At 43.8% G+C, this 12,524-nt stretch overlaps 1 protein-coding gene across 2 annotated transcripts; it reads left to right on the plus strand.

Moving 5' to 3' along the window:
- Positions 1–7,162: 7,162 nt before the first annotated feature.
- On the plus strand, positions 7,163–12,010 carry LOC123143437 (50S ribosomal protein L4). 2 transcript variants are annotated; one of them, XM_044562366.1, is made up of 7 exons: positions 7,163–7,411; positions 8,326–8,443; positions 9,656–9,804; positions 9,982–10,089; positions 10,193–10,312; positions 11,138–11,311; positions 11,427–12,010. In XM_044562366.1, the coding sequence occupies exons 1-7, from the start codon at positions 7,313–7,315 to the stop codon at positions 11,526–11,528; spliced, it is 870 nt and encodes a 289-aa protein (XP_044418301.1). In that variant the 5' UTR covers positions 7,163–7,312; the 3' UTR covers positions 11,529–12,010. The 2 variants fall into 2 exon arrangements, with proteins under 2 accessions (XP_044418301.1, XP_044418302.1); XM_044562367.1 differs by having other exon boundaries at positions 7,200–7,411; positions 8,306–8,443.
- Positions 12,011–12,524: the final 514 nt, after the last annotated feature.

Consider the following 12,524-nt stretch of genomic DNA (forward strand, 5'->3'; position numbering starts at 1 on the left):
AAGTTAATATTTCAAGCAAATACCCGAGTTGAGAGATATGAAGTCTCCAACAAGTTCTATAGCTAAAAGATGGAGGAGAATCGCTCAACTAGTGAGCATGTGCTCAGATTGTCTGGGTACTACAATCGCTTGAATCAAGTGGGAGTTAATCTTCCAGATAAAATAGTGATTGACAGAATTCTCTAGTCACCATCACCAAGTTAGTAGAACTTCGTGATGAACTATAGTATGCAAGGGATGACGAAAGTAATTCCCGAGCTCTTCGTGATGCTGAAATCGACGAAGGTAGAAATCAAGAAAAACATCAAGTGTTGATGGTTAACAAGACCACTAGTTTCAAGAAAAAGGGCAAAGGGAAGAAGGGGAACTTCAAGAAGAACGGCAAGCAAGTTGCTGCTCAAGTGAAGAAGCCTAAGTCTGGTCCTAAGCCTGAGACTAAGTGCTTCTACTGCAAAGGGACTGGTCACTGGAAGCGGAACTACCCCAACTATTTGGTGGATAAGAAGGATGGCAAAGTGAACAAAGGTATATTTGATATACAGATTATTGATGTGTACTTTACTAGTGTTTATAGCAACCCCTCGGTAATTGATACTGGTTCAGTTGCTAAAGAGTAGTAACTCGAAAACGGGAGTTGCAGAATAAACAGAGACTAGTAAAAGGCGAGGTGACGATGTGTGTTGGAAGTAGTTCCAAGATTGATATGATCATCATCGCACACTCCCTGTACTTTCGGGATTAGTGTTGAAACTAAATAAGTGTTATTTGGTGTTTGCGTTGAGCATGAATATGATCTGATCATGTTTATTGCAATACGGTTATTCATTTAAGTTAGAGAACAATTGTTGTTCTGTTTACATGAATAAAACCTTTATGGTCATACACACCAACGAAAATGGTTTGTTGGATCTCGATCGTAGTGATACACATATTCATAATATTGAAGCCAAAAGATGCAAAGTTAATAATGATAGTGCAACTTATTTGTGGTACTGCCGTTTATGTCATATTGGTGTAAAGCGCATGAAGAAACTCCATACTGATGGGATTTTGGAATCACTTGATTATGAATCACTTGATGCTTGCGAACCGTGCCTCATGGGCAAGATGACTAAAACGCCGTTCTCCGGAACTATGGAGAGAGCAACAGATTTGTTGGAAATCATACATACAGATGTATGTGGTCCGATGAATATTGAGGCTCGTAGCAGGTATCATTATTTTCTGACCTTCACAGATGATTTGAGCAGATATGGGTATATCTACTTGATGAAACACAAAGTCTGAAACATTTGAAAAGTTCAAAGAATTTCAGAGTGAAGTGGAGAATCATCGTAACAAGAAAATAAAAGTTTCTACGATATGATCGCAGAGGTAAAATATTTGAGTTACGAGTTTGGCCTTCAGTTAAAACAATGTGAAATAGTTTCACTACTCACGCCACCTGGAACACCACAGTGTAATGGTGTGTCCGAACGTCATAACCGTTCTTTATTGGATATAGTGCAATCTATGATGTCTCTTACCAATTTACCACTATCGTTTTGGGTTATGCATTAGAGACAACTACATTCACGTTAAATAGGGCACCATCAAAATCCGTTGAGACGACGCCTTATAAACTGTGGTTTGGCAAGAAACCAAAGTTGTCGTTTCTTAAAATTTTGGGGTTGCGATGCTTATGTGAAAAAATTTCATCCTGATAAGCTCAAACCCAAATCGGAGAAATGTGTCTTCATAGGATACCCAAAGGAGATAGTTGGGTACACCTTCTATCACAGATCCGAAGGCAAGACGTTCGTTGCTAAGTATGGATCCTTTCTAGAGAAGGAGTTTCTCTCGAAAGATGTGAGTGGGAGGAAAGTAGAACTTGATGAGGTAACTGTACCCGCTTCCTTATTGGATCACAGAAATCTGTTCCTGTGACTTCTACACCAATTAGTGAGGAAGTTAATGATGATGATCATGTAACTTCAGATCAAGTTACTACCAAACCGCGTAGGTAAACCAGAGTAAGATTCGCACCAGAGTGGTACGGTAATCCTGTTCTGGAGGTTATGTTACTAGACCATGACGAACCTACGAACTATGAAGAAGAGATGGTGAGCCCAGATTCCGCAAAATGGCTTGAGGCCATGAAATCTGAGATGAGATCCATGTATGAGAACAAAGTGTGGACTTTGGTTGACTTGCCCGATGATCGGCAAGCAATTGAGAATAAATGGATTGTCAAGAGGAAGACAGACGCTGATAGTAGTATCACTATCTACAAAGCTAGAATTGTCGCAAAAAGGTTTTCGACAAGTTCAAGATGTTGACTACGATGAGAGTTTCTCACTCGTATCTATGCTTAAGTCTGTCCGAATCATGTTAGCAATTGCCGCATTTTACGAAATCTGGCAAAGGGATAAACAAAACTGCATTCCTTGATGGATTTATTAAAGAAGAGTTGTATATGATACAACCAGAAGGTTTTGTCAATCCTAAAGGTGCTAACAAAATATGCAAGCTCCAGCGATCCATCAATGGACTGGTGCAAGCATCTCGGAGTTGGAATATACGCTTTGATAAGTTGATCAAAGCATATAGTTGTATACAGACTTGCGGTGAAGCCTGTATTTACAAGAAAGTGAGTGGGAGCACTACAACATTTCTGATAAGTATATGTGAATGACATATTGTTGATCGGAAATAATGTAGAATTATTCTGCAAAGCATAAAGGAGTGTTTGAAAGGAGTTTTTCAAAGATAGACCTCGGTGAAGCTGCTTACATATTGAGCATCAAGATCTATAGAGATAGATGAAGACGCTTGATAAGTTTTTCAATGAGTACATACCTTAACAAGATTTTGAAGTAGTTCAAAATAGAACAGTCAAAGAAAAGAGTTCTTGCCTGTGTTACAAGGTGTGAAATTGAGTAAAGACTCAAAGCCCGACCACGGCAAAAGATAGAAAGAGAATGAAAGTCATTCCCTATGCCTTGGCCATAGGTTCTATAAAGCATGCCATGCTGTGTACCAGATCTATTGTATACCCTACACTAATTTTGGCAAGGGAGTACAATACTGATCTAGGAGTAGATCACTGGACAGCGGTCAAAATTATCCTTACTGGAATAAGGATATGTTTCTCGATTATGGAAGTGACAAAAGGCTCGTCGTAAAAGGTTACGTCGATGCAAGTTTTGACACTAATCTAGATGACTCTAAGTCTCGGTCTAGATACATATTGAAAGTGGGAGCAATTAGCTAGAGTAGCTCCATGCAGAGCATTGTAGACATAGAAATTTGCAAAATACTTACGGATCTGAATGTGACAGACCCGTTGACTAAAATTATCTCACAAGCAAAACATGATCACACCTTAGTACTCTTTGGGTGTTAATCGCATAGCGATGTGAACTAGATTACTGACTCTAGTAAACCCTTTGGGTGATGGTCACATGACGATGTGAACCATGGGTGTTAATCACATGGTGATGTGAACTATTCATGTTAAATCACATGGCGATGTGAACTAGATTATTGACTCTAGTGCAAGTGGGAGACCGAAGGAAATATGCCCTAGAGGCAATAATAAAGTTGATATTTATTTCCTTATATCATGATAAATGTTTATTATTCATGCTAGAATTGTATTAACCGGAAACATAATACATGTGTGAATACATAGACAAACAGAGTGTCACTAGTATGCCTCTACTTGACTAGCTCGTTAATCAAAGATGGTTATGTTTCCTAGCCATAGACATAAGTTGTCATTTGATTAACGAGATCACCTCATTAGGAGAATGACGTGATTGACTTGACCCATTCCGTTAGCTTAGCACCCGATCGTTTAGTATGTTGCTATTGCTTTCTTCATGACTTATACATGTTCCTCTGACTATGAGATTATGCAACTCCCGTTTACCGGAGGAACACTTTGTGTGCTACCAAACGTCACAACGTAAATGGGTGATTATAAAGGTGCTCTACAGGTGTCTCCAAAGGTACTTGTTGGGTTGGCGTATTTCGAGATTAGGATTTGTCACTCCGATTGTCGGAGAGGTATCTCTGGGCCCACTCGGTAATGCACATCACTATAAGCCTTGCAAGCATTGTGACTAATAAGTTAGTTGCGGGATGATGTGTTACGGAACGAGTAAAGAGACTTGCCGGTAACGAGATTGAACTAGGTATCGAGATACCGACGATCGAATCTCGGGCAAGTAACATACTGATGACAAAGGGAACAACGTATGTTGTTATGCGGTCTGACCGATAAAGATCTTCATAGAATATGTGGGAGCCAATATGGGCATCCAGGTCCGCTATTGGTTATTGACCGGAGACGTGTCTCGGTCATGTCTACATAGTTCTCGAACCCGTAGGACTCCACACTTGGTGAGCCCCCTCCTAGGGCCGGCCTCCTCCTCCCTTGCTCCTTTATATACGGGGGCAGGGGGCACCCCAGAGACACAACAATTGATCCTTGAGATCTTTTAGCCGTGTGCGGTGCCCCCCTCCACCATATTACACCTCGATAATACCGTTGCGGAGCTTAGGCGAAGCCCTGCGAAGGTAGAACATCATCATCGTCACCACGCCGTCGTGCTGACGAAACTCTCCCTCAACACTCGGCTGGATCGGAGTTCGAGGGACGTCATCGAGCTGAACGTGTGTAGAACTCGGAGGTGCCGTGCGTTCGGTACTTGATCGGTCGGATCGTGAAGACGTACGACTACATCAACCGCGTTGTGATAACGCTTCCGCTGTCGGTCTACGAGGGTACGTGGACAACACTCTCCCCTCTCGTTGCTATGCATCACCATGATCTTGCGTGTGCGTAGGAAAATTTTGAAATTACTACGGTCCCGAACAGCAGGATGGGTCGGTGGATGCCAGTTCTGACCGGCCTATTGGGTCTCGACGCTGGGGGTTGCCCAGGGGCGCGAAAGGTGGGACCTTTCCGCTCGTCCCTTTCGTTGGGGTGTGGCGGGTCTCGGGTGAGGTGGTGTCGAGGTCTTGGATGCTGGGGCGGCGGCCCTGGTGGTGGTTGCGCAGTGCTCTTGGGCAGAGCCCGTGCCTTGGTGCTGCCCGGTCATCATGGTCGTGTGGGCGGCGTGGTTGCCAGGGTGTGGCATTCGGTGGCGGTGAATATTGGCCGAGGTGAAAACCTGCTCTATCTTCAAATTGACCGGCGACGGCGAAGATCGTTTCCTTCTTAAAGGCGTCGTCGCGGCTCTCATTGCCCGTCATGCGGCTCCGGGGGAAACTCTGATCCTTGGATCGGGCGGTGGCGGCGCTCCGGCATTGTACCCTTCCTGAAGGCGCCGCCTTGGAGCGTATGGTTCGTCATATGTAGCTTCATCTCTTCGGGGCGGTAGTGCTAGGAGTGGTGTTGCTGCGCTCAGCGCTTATGTATCCTGTCCTGGGTGTGTGCGTGTGTTGCGGTGGCGTAGTGTATGTTTGTACTGAATGCTTGTGGTTTGTTGCTTTCTATATAAAGCGGGGCGAAAGCCTTTTCGGTAAACTGGCCAAATGGGTCGTGCCTAGGGATGCAAGCGGGCATCCCGCAAAGTCCCGCATAAGTACAGAATTAGTTCAAATTGAACTAAATCTGAGAGAAGCAGTTATAACTAAAGTAAATCTGCTTTGCATGTGGAGCGGGCCGGATCGGGCGCCGCTCTACACCCCTAGTCATGCCAGCTGGGCTGACCCGCTAGCACACATGCACGTCATGAGCTAAACGGGCCGAGCGAAGGGGGGGCACGCGGGCTGGTACGACACTACACAATTAGTTTTTTATTTTTTCTAGATTTTAAATATTTATAGGCTATAGCTCAGCAGGCAGAAAGTACACGGCCCAACGGTGCCTGGCATGCCGACGGGCCGGCCCGATTAGGTAAGCGGCCATGCCCGAAATAACTAATTAAGGAATATTTTTTTAAAGATCACTCCCACCTTTTTAGGTTGCGACAAATAGCGCACTGCATGCATGCCACTTGTCGCAACCTGAGAGTTTTCTCTTCTTTCGTACATCCTTTATTCAAAACATTTTATCTCTTAAACCATGCGTCCAAATTTTGAACCTTTTTTCATCATTGGACTCCTAGCGTCGAGAACTTTAAAATTAGATTTCATGTTGATAGGTTTAACAAACTTTTTTTCACAAAAAAAGATGAGTGGAAAACCTAACTGGGAGCATATATTTTTCCTTTCTGAAAGAGGCACGGCCGCACCTCTCGCGGAAGGAAAACTGTGCCACTCGCGAAAAAAAAAATCAAAAAATGCATATTTTTCCGTTTCCGAGAGGCGCGCCCGTGCCTCTCGCGAAAGCACAGTCGTGCCTCTTGCGGAAGCAAAAAGGCTTGCTTCTTGCGGACGAAAACAGAAAACATGTTTTATTTGCGTTTTCAAGAGGCATGATCACGAAACTGTGCGTCTCGCGGAAGAAAAAAATACAGAAAACACGTTTTTTTCGTTTCCAAGAGGCATGGCTATGTCTCTCGCGAAAGCACAACCGTGCCTCTCACGGAATCAAAACCGTTCTTCTCGCGAAAGGAAAAAACAAAAAACACATTTTTTTTCAATTTCCGAGAGGCTCGCGAAATCACAACCATGCCTCTCACAGAAGCAAAGCCGCGTCTCCCGCGGAACAAAAAAACTAAAAACACTTTTTTCCCTGTTTCCAAGAGGCATGGCCGTGCCACTTGCGAAAGCAAAACTGTCTCCTGCGGAAGCAAAATCATGCCTCTCGCAGAAGAAAAAAACATATTTTACACATAATTTTTTTGGATTTTTTTCAAAAGTTAAGAAAGACCGGCAAAAAGCAAAAAAGTCAAAAAGAAAAATAAATGTTTAAAAAGCCGAAAACACGTGTGAAAAAATAAAAAAATCCAGAGGAAACGATCAGAGTGCGACACATGACGGCAGGCCGACGGTTGAGAGCGTGTCAAGTGATCGTTGGGAGGCTCCCGACGGAGCGCTCACCAACTAGTTGTTCTCGGCCGTGCTTGGGCTGCTAGGTGCAGCGTGTGGGCTGGCGCGGCACGACCCGCTTACTAATCGTGCCCATGTGGGCCGTGCCGTGAAAGGCACGATTAGCACGGGCGGGCCCGTTTGGCCAGCTCTGAGCCGGGGAACCCTCCCTGTTGATCTAAAAAAAACACGCAGCCCAGCCAGGCAGAGCCGAGCCCGACCCGTCAACCCTTTCCCCTCCAGAACCCTCCTGCTCCCTCCTCTCTCCCTCCCCGTCAGCCGCCGCCGCCGCCGCGAAAACCACCAGCCTAGCCTTGCTGGAGCCGGGCGGAGAGGACGCGGCCAGCCGATGCAAGCCCTCGCACGTGCCGCGTCCCTCCTGCGCCGAGCCGTGGCCTGCCCGCCTCAGCTCGGCCCCGCCGGCCGCGACACCCCGCTCCTCGCCAAGGTCTGGCTCCTGCACCCCATCCTCCCCATTTCTGTCGCGTTGGTTCTCCGTGAGGCTAGTGCGACGTGCTCCGCCAGTTCGAATACGTGAGACCGCATTTCGCTCGCTGGATATGTAGGGTTTACGCCGGGTTTAGAAAGTATGGATTTGGGCGCGTCCGTCGGGATGGTACCAAGATCCCATCAATCAGTCGGGATTTGTGGAGCAATTGGCATTGATTTTTTGAGGGGTTTGGGTCACATTCCTGATATATGGGAAGAAGAAATCGCCTATGCTGCTATCTACTCTAGGAAATTAGTTTCGGGGAATTTTTCTTCTTACTTCTCATTCACCACTTGAGAGGCATAGATAACTGAACAGCTTCCATGAGTACAGTGGCAGAACAGTAGAGTTAAATGGCTAAACAGAGTGTCTGTTTTAACTGAACTACAATCAACAGTAATTAAGACATGATGCTAAGTAACAGCAGCTGTTGGATATGGCCGTCCGGCTTGTGCGCCATTGGATAACTGAACTTGTCCCTCACTTGTTTGGTGTCGATAGATGTATGTGCTGAAACTGCCCCTCCTTCTAGGACCTGACTGATGACCAGTTACCACATTGTGAACAGATTTTGTGGTGGATTTTATACTTGGTCGCTTCTAGTTCTAGTATGGAAATGTAGCATTTGATTGAGTGTGATTGGGTTTAGGTATCAGCTTGCTCAGGTACTTCCAGATCCAGATAGCAATGATTTAACAAATATGGGCTTGCTTGAGTTCTATCTCAGTAAGGATTAGCAAATAGCAACAATGTGTTATGTTCAAAAGTTTATTTTCTGTATCTTGTTATGTATTAACTATTAAGTGTCTTGGCTATATTTCATGGGATCTGATTCTTGTTCTGCCTTCTCAGTTAGCTTTCATCATTTACAGATTTTGCCAAATGTCTACTCCAATGGGTATTCTACTCTTATGGCTCCAGCAAATGAAGTGCTGATTCCACCGGAACTTCTATCTAGCAAGACTGTCTGGACACCAGACCGAGAGCTTGGTGTGTTTCTAGTGTTTCTTATCCATGTGCTGCTATCACAATGTTTTTTCTCTTGAGTTAGATATAAACAACACTTTCAATAAGCAATTTTTGGTTCAAGGCTTTTGTGCTATGTTAAAGCCGAACCTGTTTTATGGTGTCCACTTTAAGCATTGGTAGACCAAAACTACCATGCGTCTCACAGCGATGAATGTGTTTTGGGTTGCCGACGGCACTCCCGAAGGAATGATTGCTCCTGATCAGAAGAAGGCGTTTAGGGAGGCCACCATTGTCTTTGTCGGAGCCGTTCTGAGTGTGATCGGAGACAACTTAGTTGATGCATATCTCCATATGTGGGTTGCCAAGAACTTGTGGGATGCGCTCAAGGAAAATTCAGTGGTATTAATGCTGGGAGTGAGCTGTATGCCATGGAGTAGTTCTATGATTGCAGCATGGTTGAAAACTGTCCTATGCTGGATGAGGCTCATGAGATAACAGTACATCGCTAAGGAGCTTGAACTCTTGAAGTATGAGTTACCGGACAAGTTTTACTCCCCGCTGGTAACTCACACTTCAGGAGTTTGAGCTCCTTAGAGATGCACTGTATCTCATGGCCTGGTCCAGTACAGGTCGGTTCAACCATCCTTTAGTCATGGAACTGCTCTATGGCAATACAACTCGCTCCCAGCATCAGTAGCGCCGAATTTTGCTTCGAACAAGTTCTTTGCAACCCGCATATGGAGATATGCGTCAACTAACTTGTCTCCAGTCACACTCAAAACGGCTCCAAGAAAGATGGTGCTGGCCTCCCTAAATGCCTTCTGATCAGGAGTAATTGTTCTTTTGGGAGTGCCACCAGCGACCCAGAACACATTCATCGCTGTGAGCCACAAGGTAGTTTTGGTCTGCCAACGCTTAAAGTGGACACCCGTAATCGGTTTCAGTTTTAATGTAGCAACAAAGCCTTGAATCGAAAATTGACTATAAAAATTAGGTTTTTGGATTAATGGATAAAGTGGCACCTTATGCTCTATTTTTATCTAACCAACAGAGATCTCTTAGTTGACTCTGCACTCTTACTTTGATTGAAAATCTAGCTTCACTGAACAAGATTTTCTATAATGGGATGGAGCTTGATTTCACTTTTTATAGTTCTTGTATCATAATTGGCTAATGAAACCTATATATGTGATCTTCACATTATGCTGAGTTGTAAGTAATATTTTATTACAGGGCAGTATGAGGACCTAGTAGCTAGAGTAACAAACTTCCATAACGAGGACAAGGGATTCATGGTTTTGGATGGTGATGTTTTTGACGTTCCAATTAGGAAGGATATTGTTCACAGGGTAGTAAGGTGGCAGCTTGCGAAAAGGCAACAGGTGCACACTATGATCTCTCATCTCTTGTTCTGTTTGTCTTCCGCTTACAAGCTCCCAAATCACGTGATCTACTGTATAATATGTTTGTGTAATATCAGTTACTTTCTTAAGTTTAGATATTGAAGTTCTATCCTTCTAATGCACCTTCTGATAATTGCATGCACCTGTCTTTCACAGGGGACACACTCAACTAAAACTATCAGTGAAGTGAGCGGCACAGGAAGAAAGCCTTATAAGCAAAAGGGAACCGGAAGAGCACGTCATGGAACATTGCGTGGTTGTCAGGTTATACTAACATTCCTCCATTCATATAAATTGTATTGAATAGGCTCTGGAGATATCTCATCTTCTTTGGGCTTCAACTAAACTCAGATTCAAACTGAAACAGTTTCGAGGAGGTGCAACTATGCATGGCCCGAAACCACGGAGCCATGCATTCAAGTTGCAGAAGAAAGTACGACGTCTAGGACTTAAGATAGCTTTGTCTGCTAGAACAGCTGAGGGGAAGGTATCTGCTGCCTTACTAATTCATTCTGTGTCTTCCTGGATGTTCTTGTGTGTAGTTAGCTCCTGCCTTGTCCCAAGATAACAATTTGTGCTACGAAATGAATTCTGTATCGAACCAAGAACCTTGTTTAGTAGTAGTATGCCTCAGGCCACAGTAATGATCATGTCTCTTATTGCTAGAACTATGCAAGAATTGCTGTGCTGTTGCACAAGCTGTTGATCAGCATGCCACTATGAGATGCCTGAGGAACTGTTTTGCTATGTTTACACTTTATAGATCCTTTCACTATATTTTGTACTCCCTCTGATCCAAAAAAATAAGTGATGTGGTTTTAGTTCAAATTTGAACTACTTATTTTGGATCGGAGGGTGTACTTCATAGATCCTTCCTGAAGTTCAGAGAACAGACCACTTACCTAGTTCTAATGGAGCATGGACTAGTTATACTTTTTGATCAATACTGTTTGTAGAATGGTTTCTATGACCGCCTTGTCTTCTTAGACGGTTTACTTAATCTTATTAGGGTTGTTGCTTATGAGATGTAATATTCAGCTGGTATTGTTTCCATGGCTTCTTGAAAGATTGAAAGCTATTGAAATCTATTAAGTAATGTGTAACAATAAATTTGTTTATGCGATGTTTTTTTTCTTCTGGTGCTGCTCCCAAAAATTCTCGAGCACACAAAGTGGCAAAGGAAACTTGACCATCTGTTATCCTGAACGCAAATATATGTATACAAGAGTCAGTCTGGATCTCTCCATTTGAAACCATTCTTTGCAGTAAATTTGTATGCATGTAAAGTTCACTTGACCATGTTTTATTGTAGCTCTGCATCTTTGAGGACTTAGAAGTCCCTAGCCACAAGACGAAAAACATTGTGCAGTACATAAAGCAGATGGACGATACGAAGAAGATTTTGTTGGTGGATGGAGGGGACATTGATAAGAAGTTAAAGCTGGCTACTCAAAATCTTCACTACGTGAATGTCATTCCTTCGATTGTAAGTGTCTGGGTACCTCAGCAGCTTAACAATGACGAATAGTCCCATTGTAGTTTTCCCAGCAGATGTTTTGACCCAAGAAGATCGCGCTGATGTTTCACATCCTCAAATGCAGGGCCTCAATGTCTACAGCATCCTGCAGCATGACACCCTCGTGATGACTCGGGATGCCATCAACAGAATCGTTGAGCGGATGCACACCCCCATCAGCCGCTAGCAAGCAGGGCTTCAAAGAACCTTGCTATACATACTGCACCTTTAATCCGATTTTGGTACAACAGCTTTGATCAAGCTGCTCGTGAGTAGGCCAAAGTGCAGCCCAACCCTTTGATTTTCTGTTTGTATGGAAATCGTAGCACTAACTGTCGGTATGTGTAGTGGTTCCGGGCTTCAAATCCCAGTGTTTTTGTTGCAGACGTGATTTAATCCCCTATAAGCTCCCAGGCTCCCAGTTCACCCTGTGCTGGTGGAAGCAGGTGCATTTTTCTACTTGTCAAGATGCTACATTTATTATATCAGCTAGTTGCTGCGACAACCTGAAATTCTGCTGAATGTAATGTGTCGAAGTAGGGAACCAATGGGTTGTACTGATGCATGCCCACCCTAGGTTATTCAACAAAACTTTTTTGTTTGGAAAACAGGAGATTTTATTCCTGTGATTCACAATCAATTGATCGCTATTTCCTTCCTTCAAAAACATTGATCGCTATTGACGGATTCTCTTTCCGCCAATTTATCATACCGTCTGATTGACGGATGAATGAAGTTGTGAAGTCAGGCTGCCGATTATAGCTTGGCTGGGAGGTAGTGCGGGAGATGAAGATGAACAACGACGATGCAATCCTGGCTGTTGTATTGTGATTTGACGGCAAAAAAATGACTAATGTTTTTTATTAGTATACTTCCTTCGTTCCATATTAGTTGTCGCTAAAATGAAAGTATTAAGACGTATTTTAATGCTACACATATATCCGTTTAAGACAACTAATACCAGACGGATAAAGTAATAAACTTATGAAGAGGTGGTCCTTGTTAACTTGTCCCCCAAGGCCTGCGTGCCTAACTTTCAGGGGCGTTCGGTTCTGTTAGAATTAATTACAATTTGTAATTAAGAGAAAATCTCCCCTTGCCCAAACTGTTGTGCGGTTTGTCTCGCATAGACGCCTTCTCGCTCGTGTCTCTTCAGATGGTATAAGTAGCGCCTGTAACCATC

Source organism: Triticum aestivum, chromosome 6D, assembly GCF_018294505.1.
Source record: "Triticum aestivum cultivar Chinese Spring chromosome 6D, IWGSC CS RefSeq v2.1, whole genome shotgun sequence".
NCBI classification, from domain to species: domain Eukaryota; kingdom Viridiplantae; phylum Streptophyta; class Magnoliopsida; order Poales; family Poaceae; genus Triticum; species Triticum aestivum.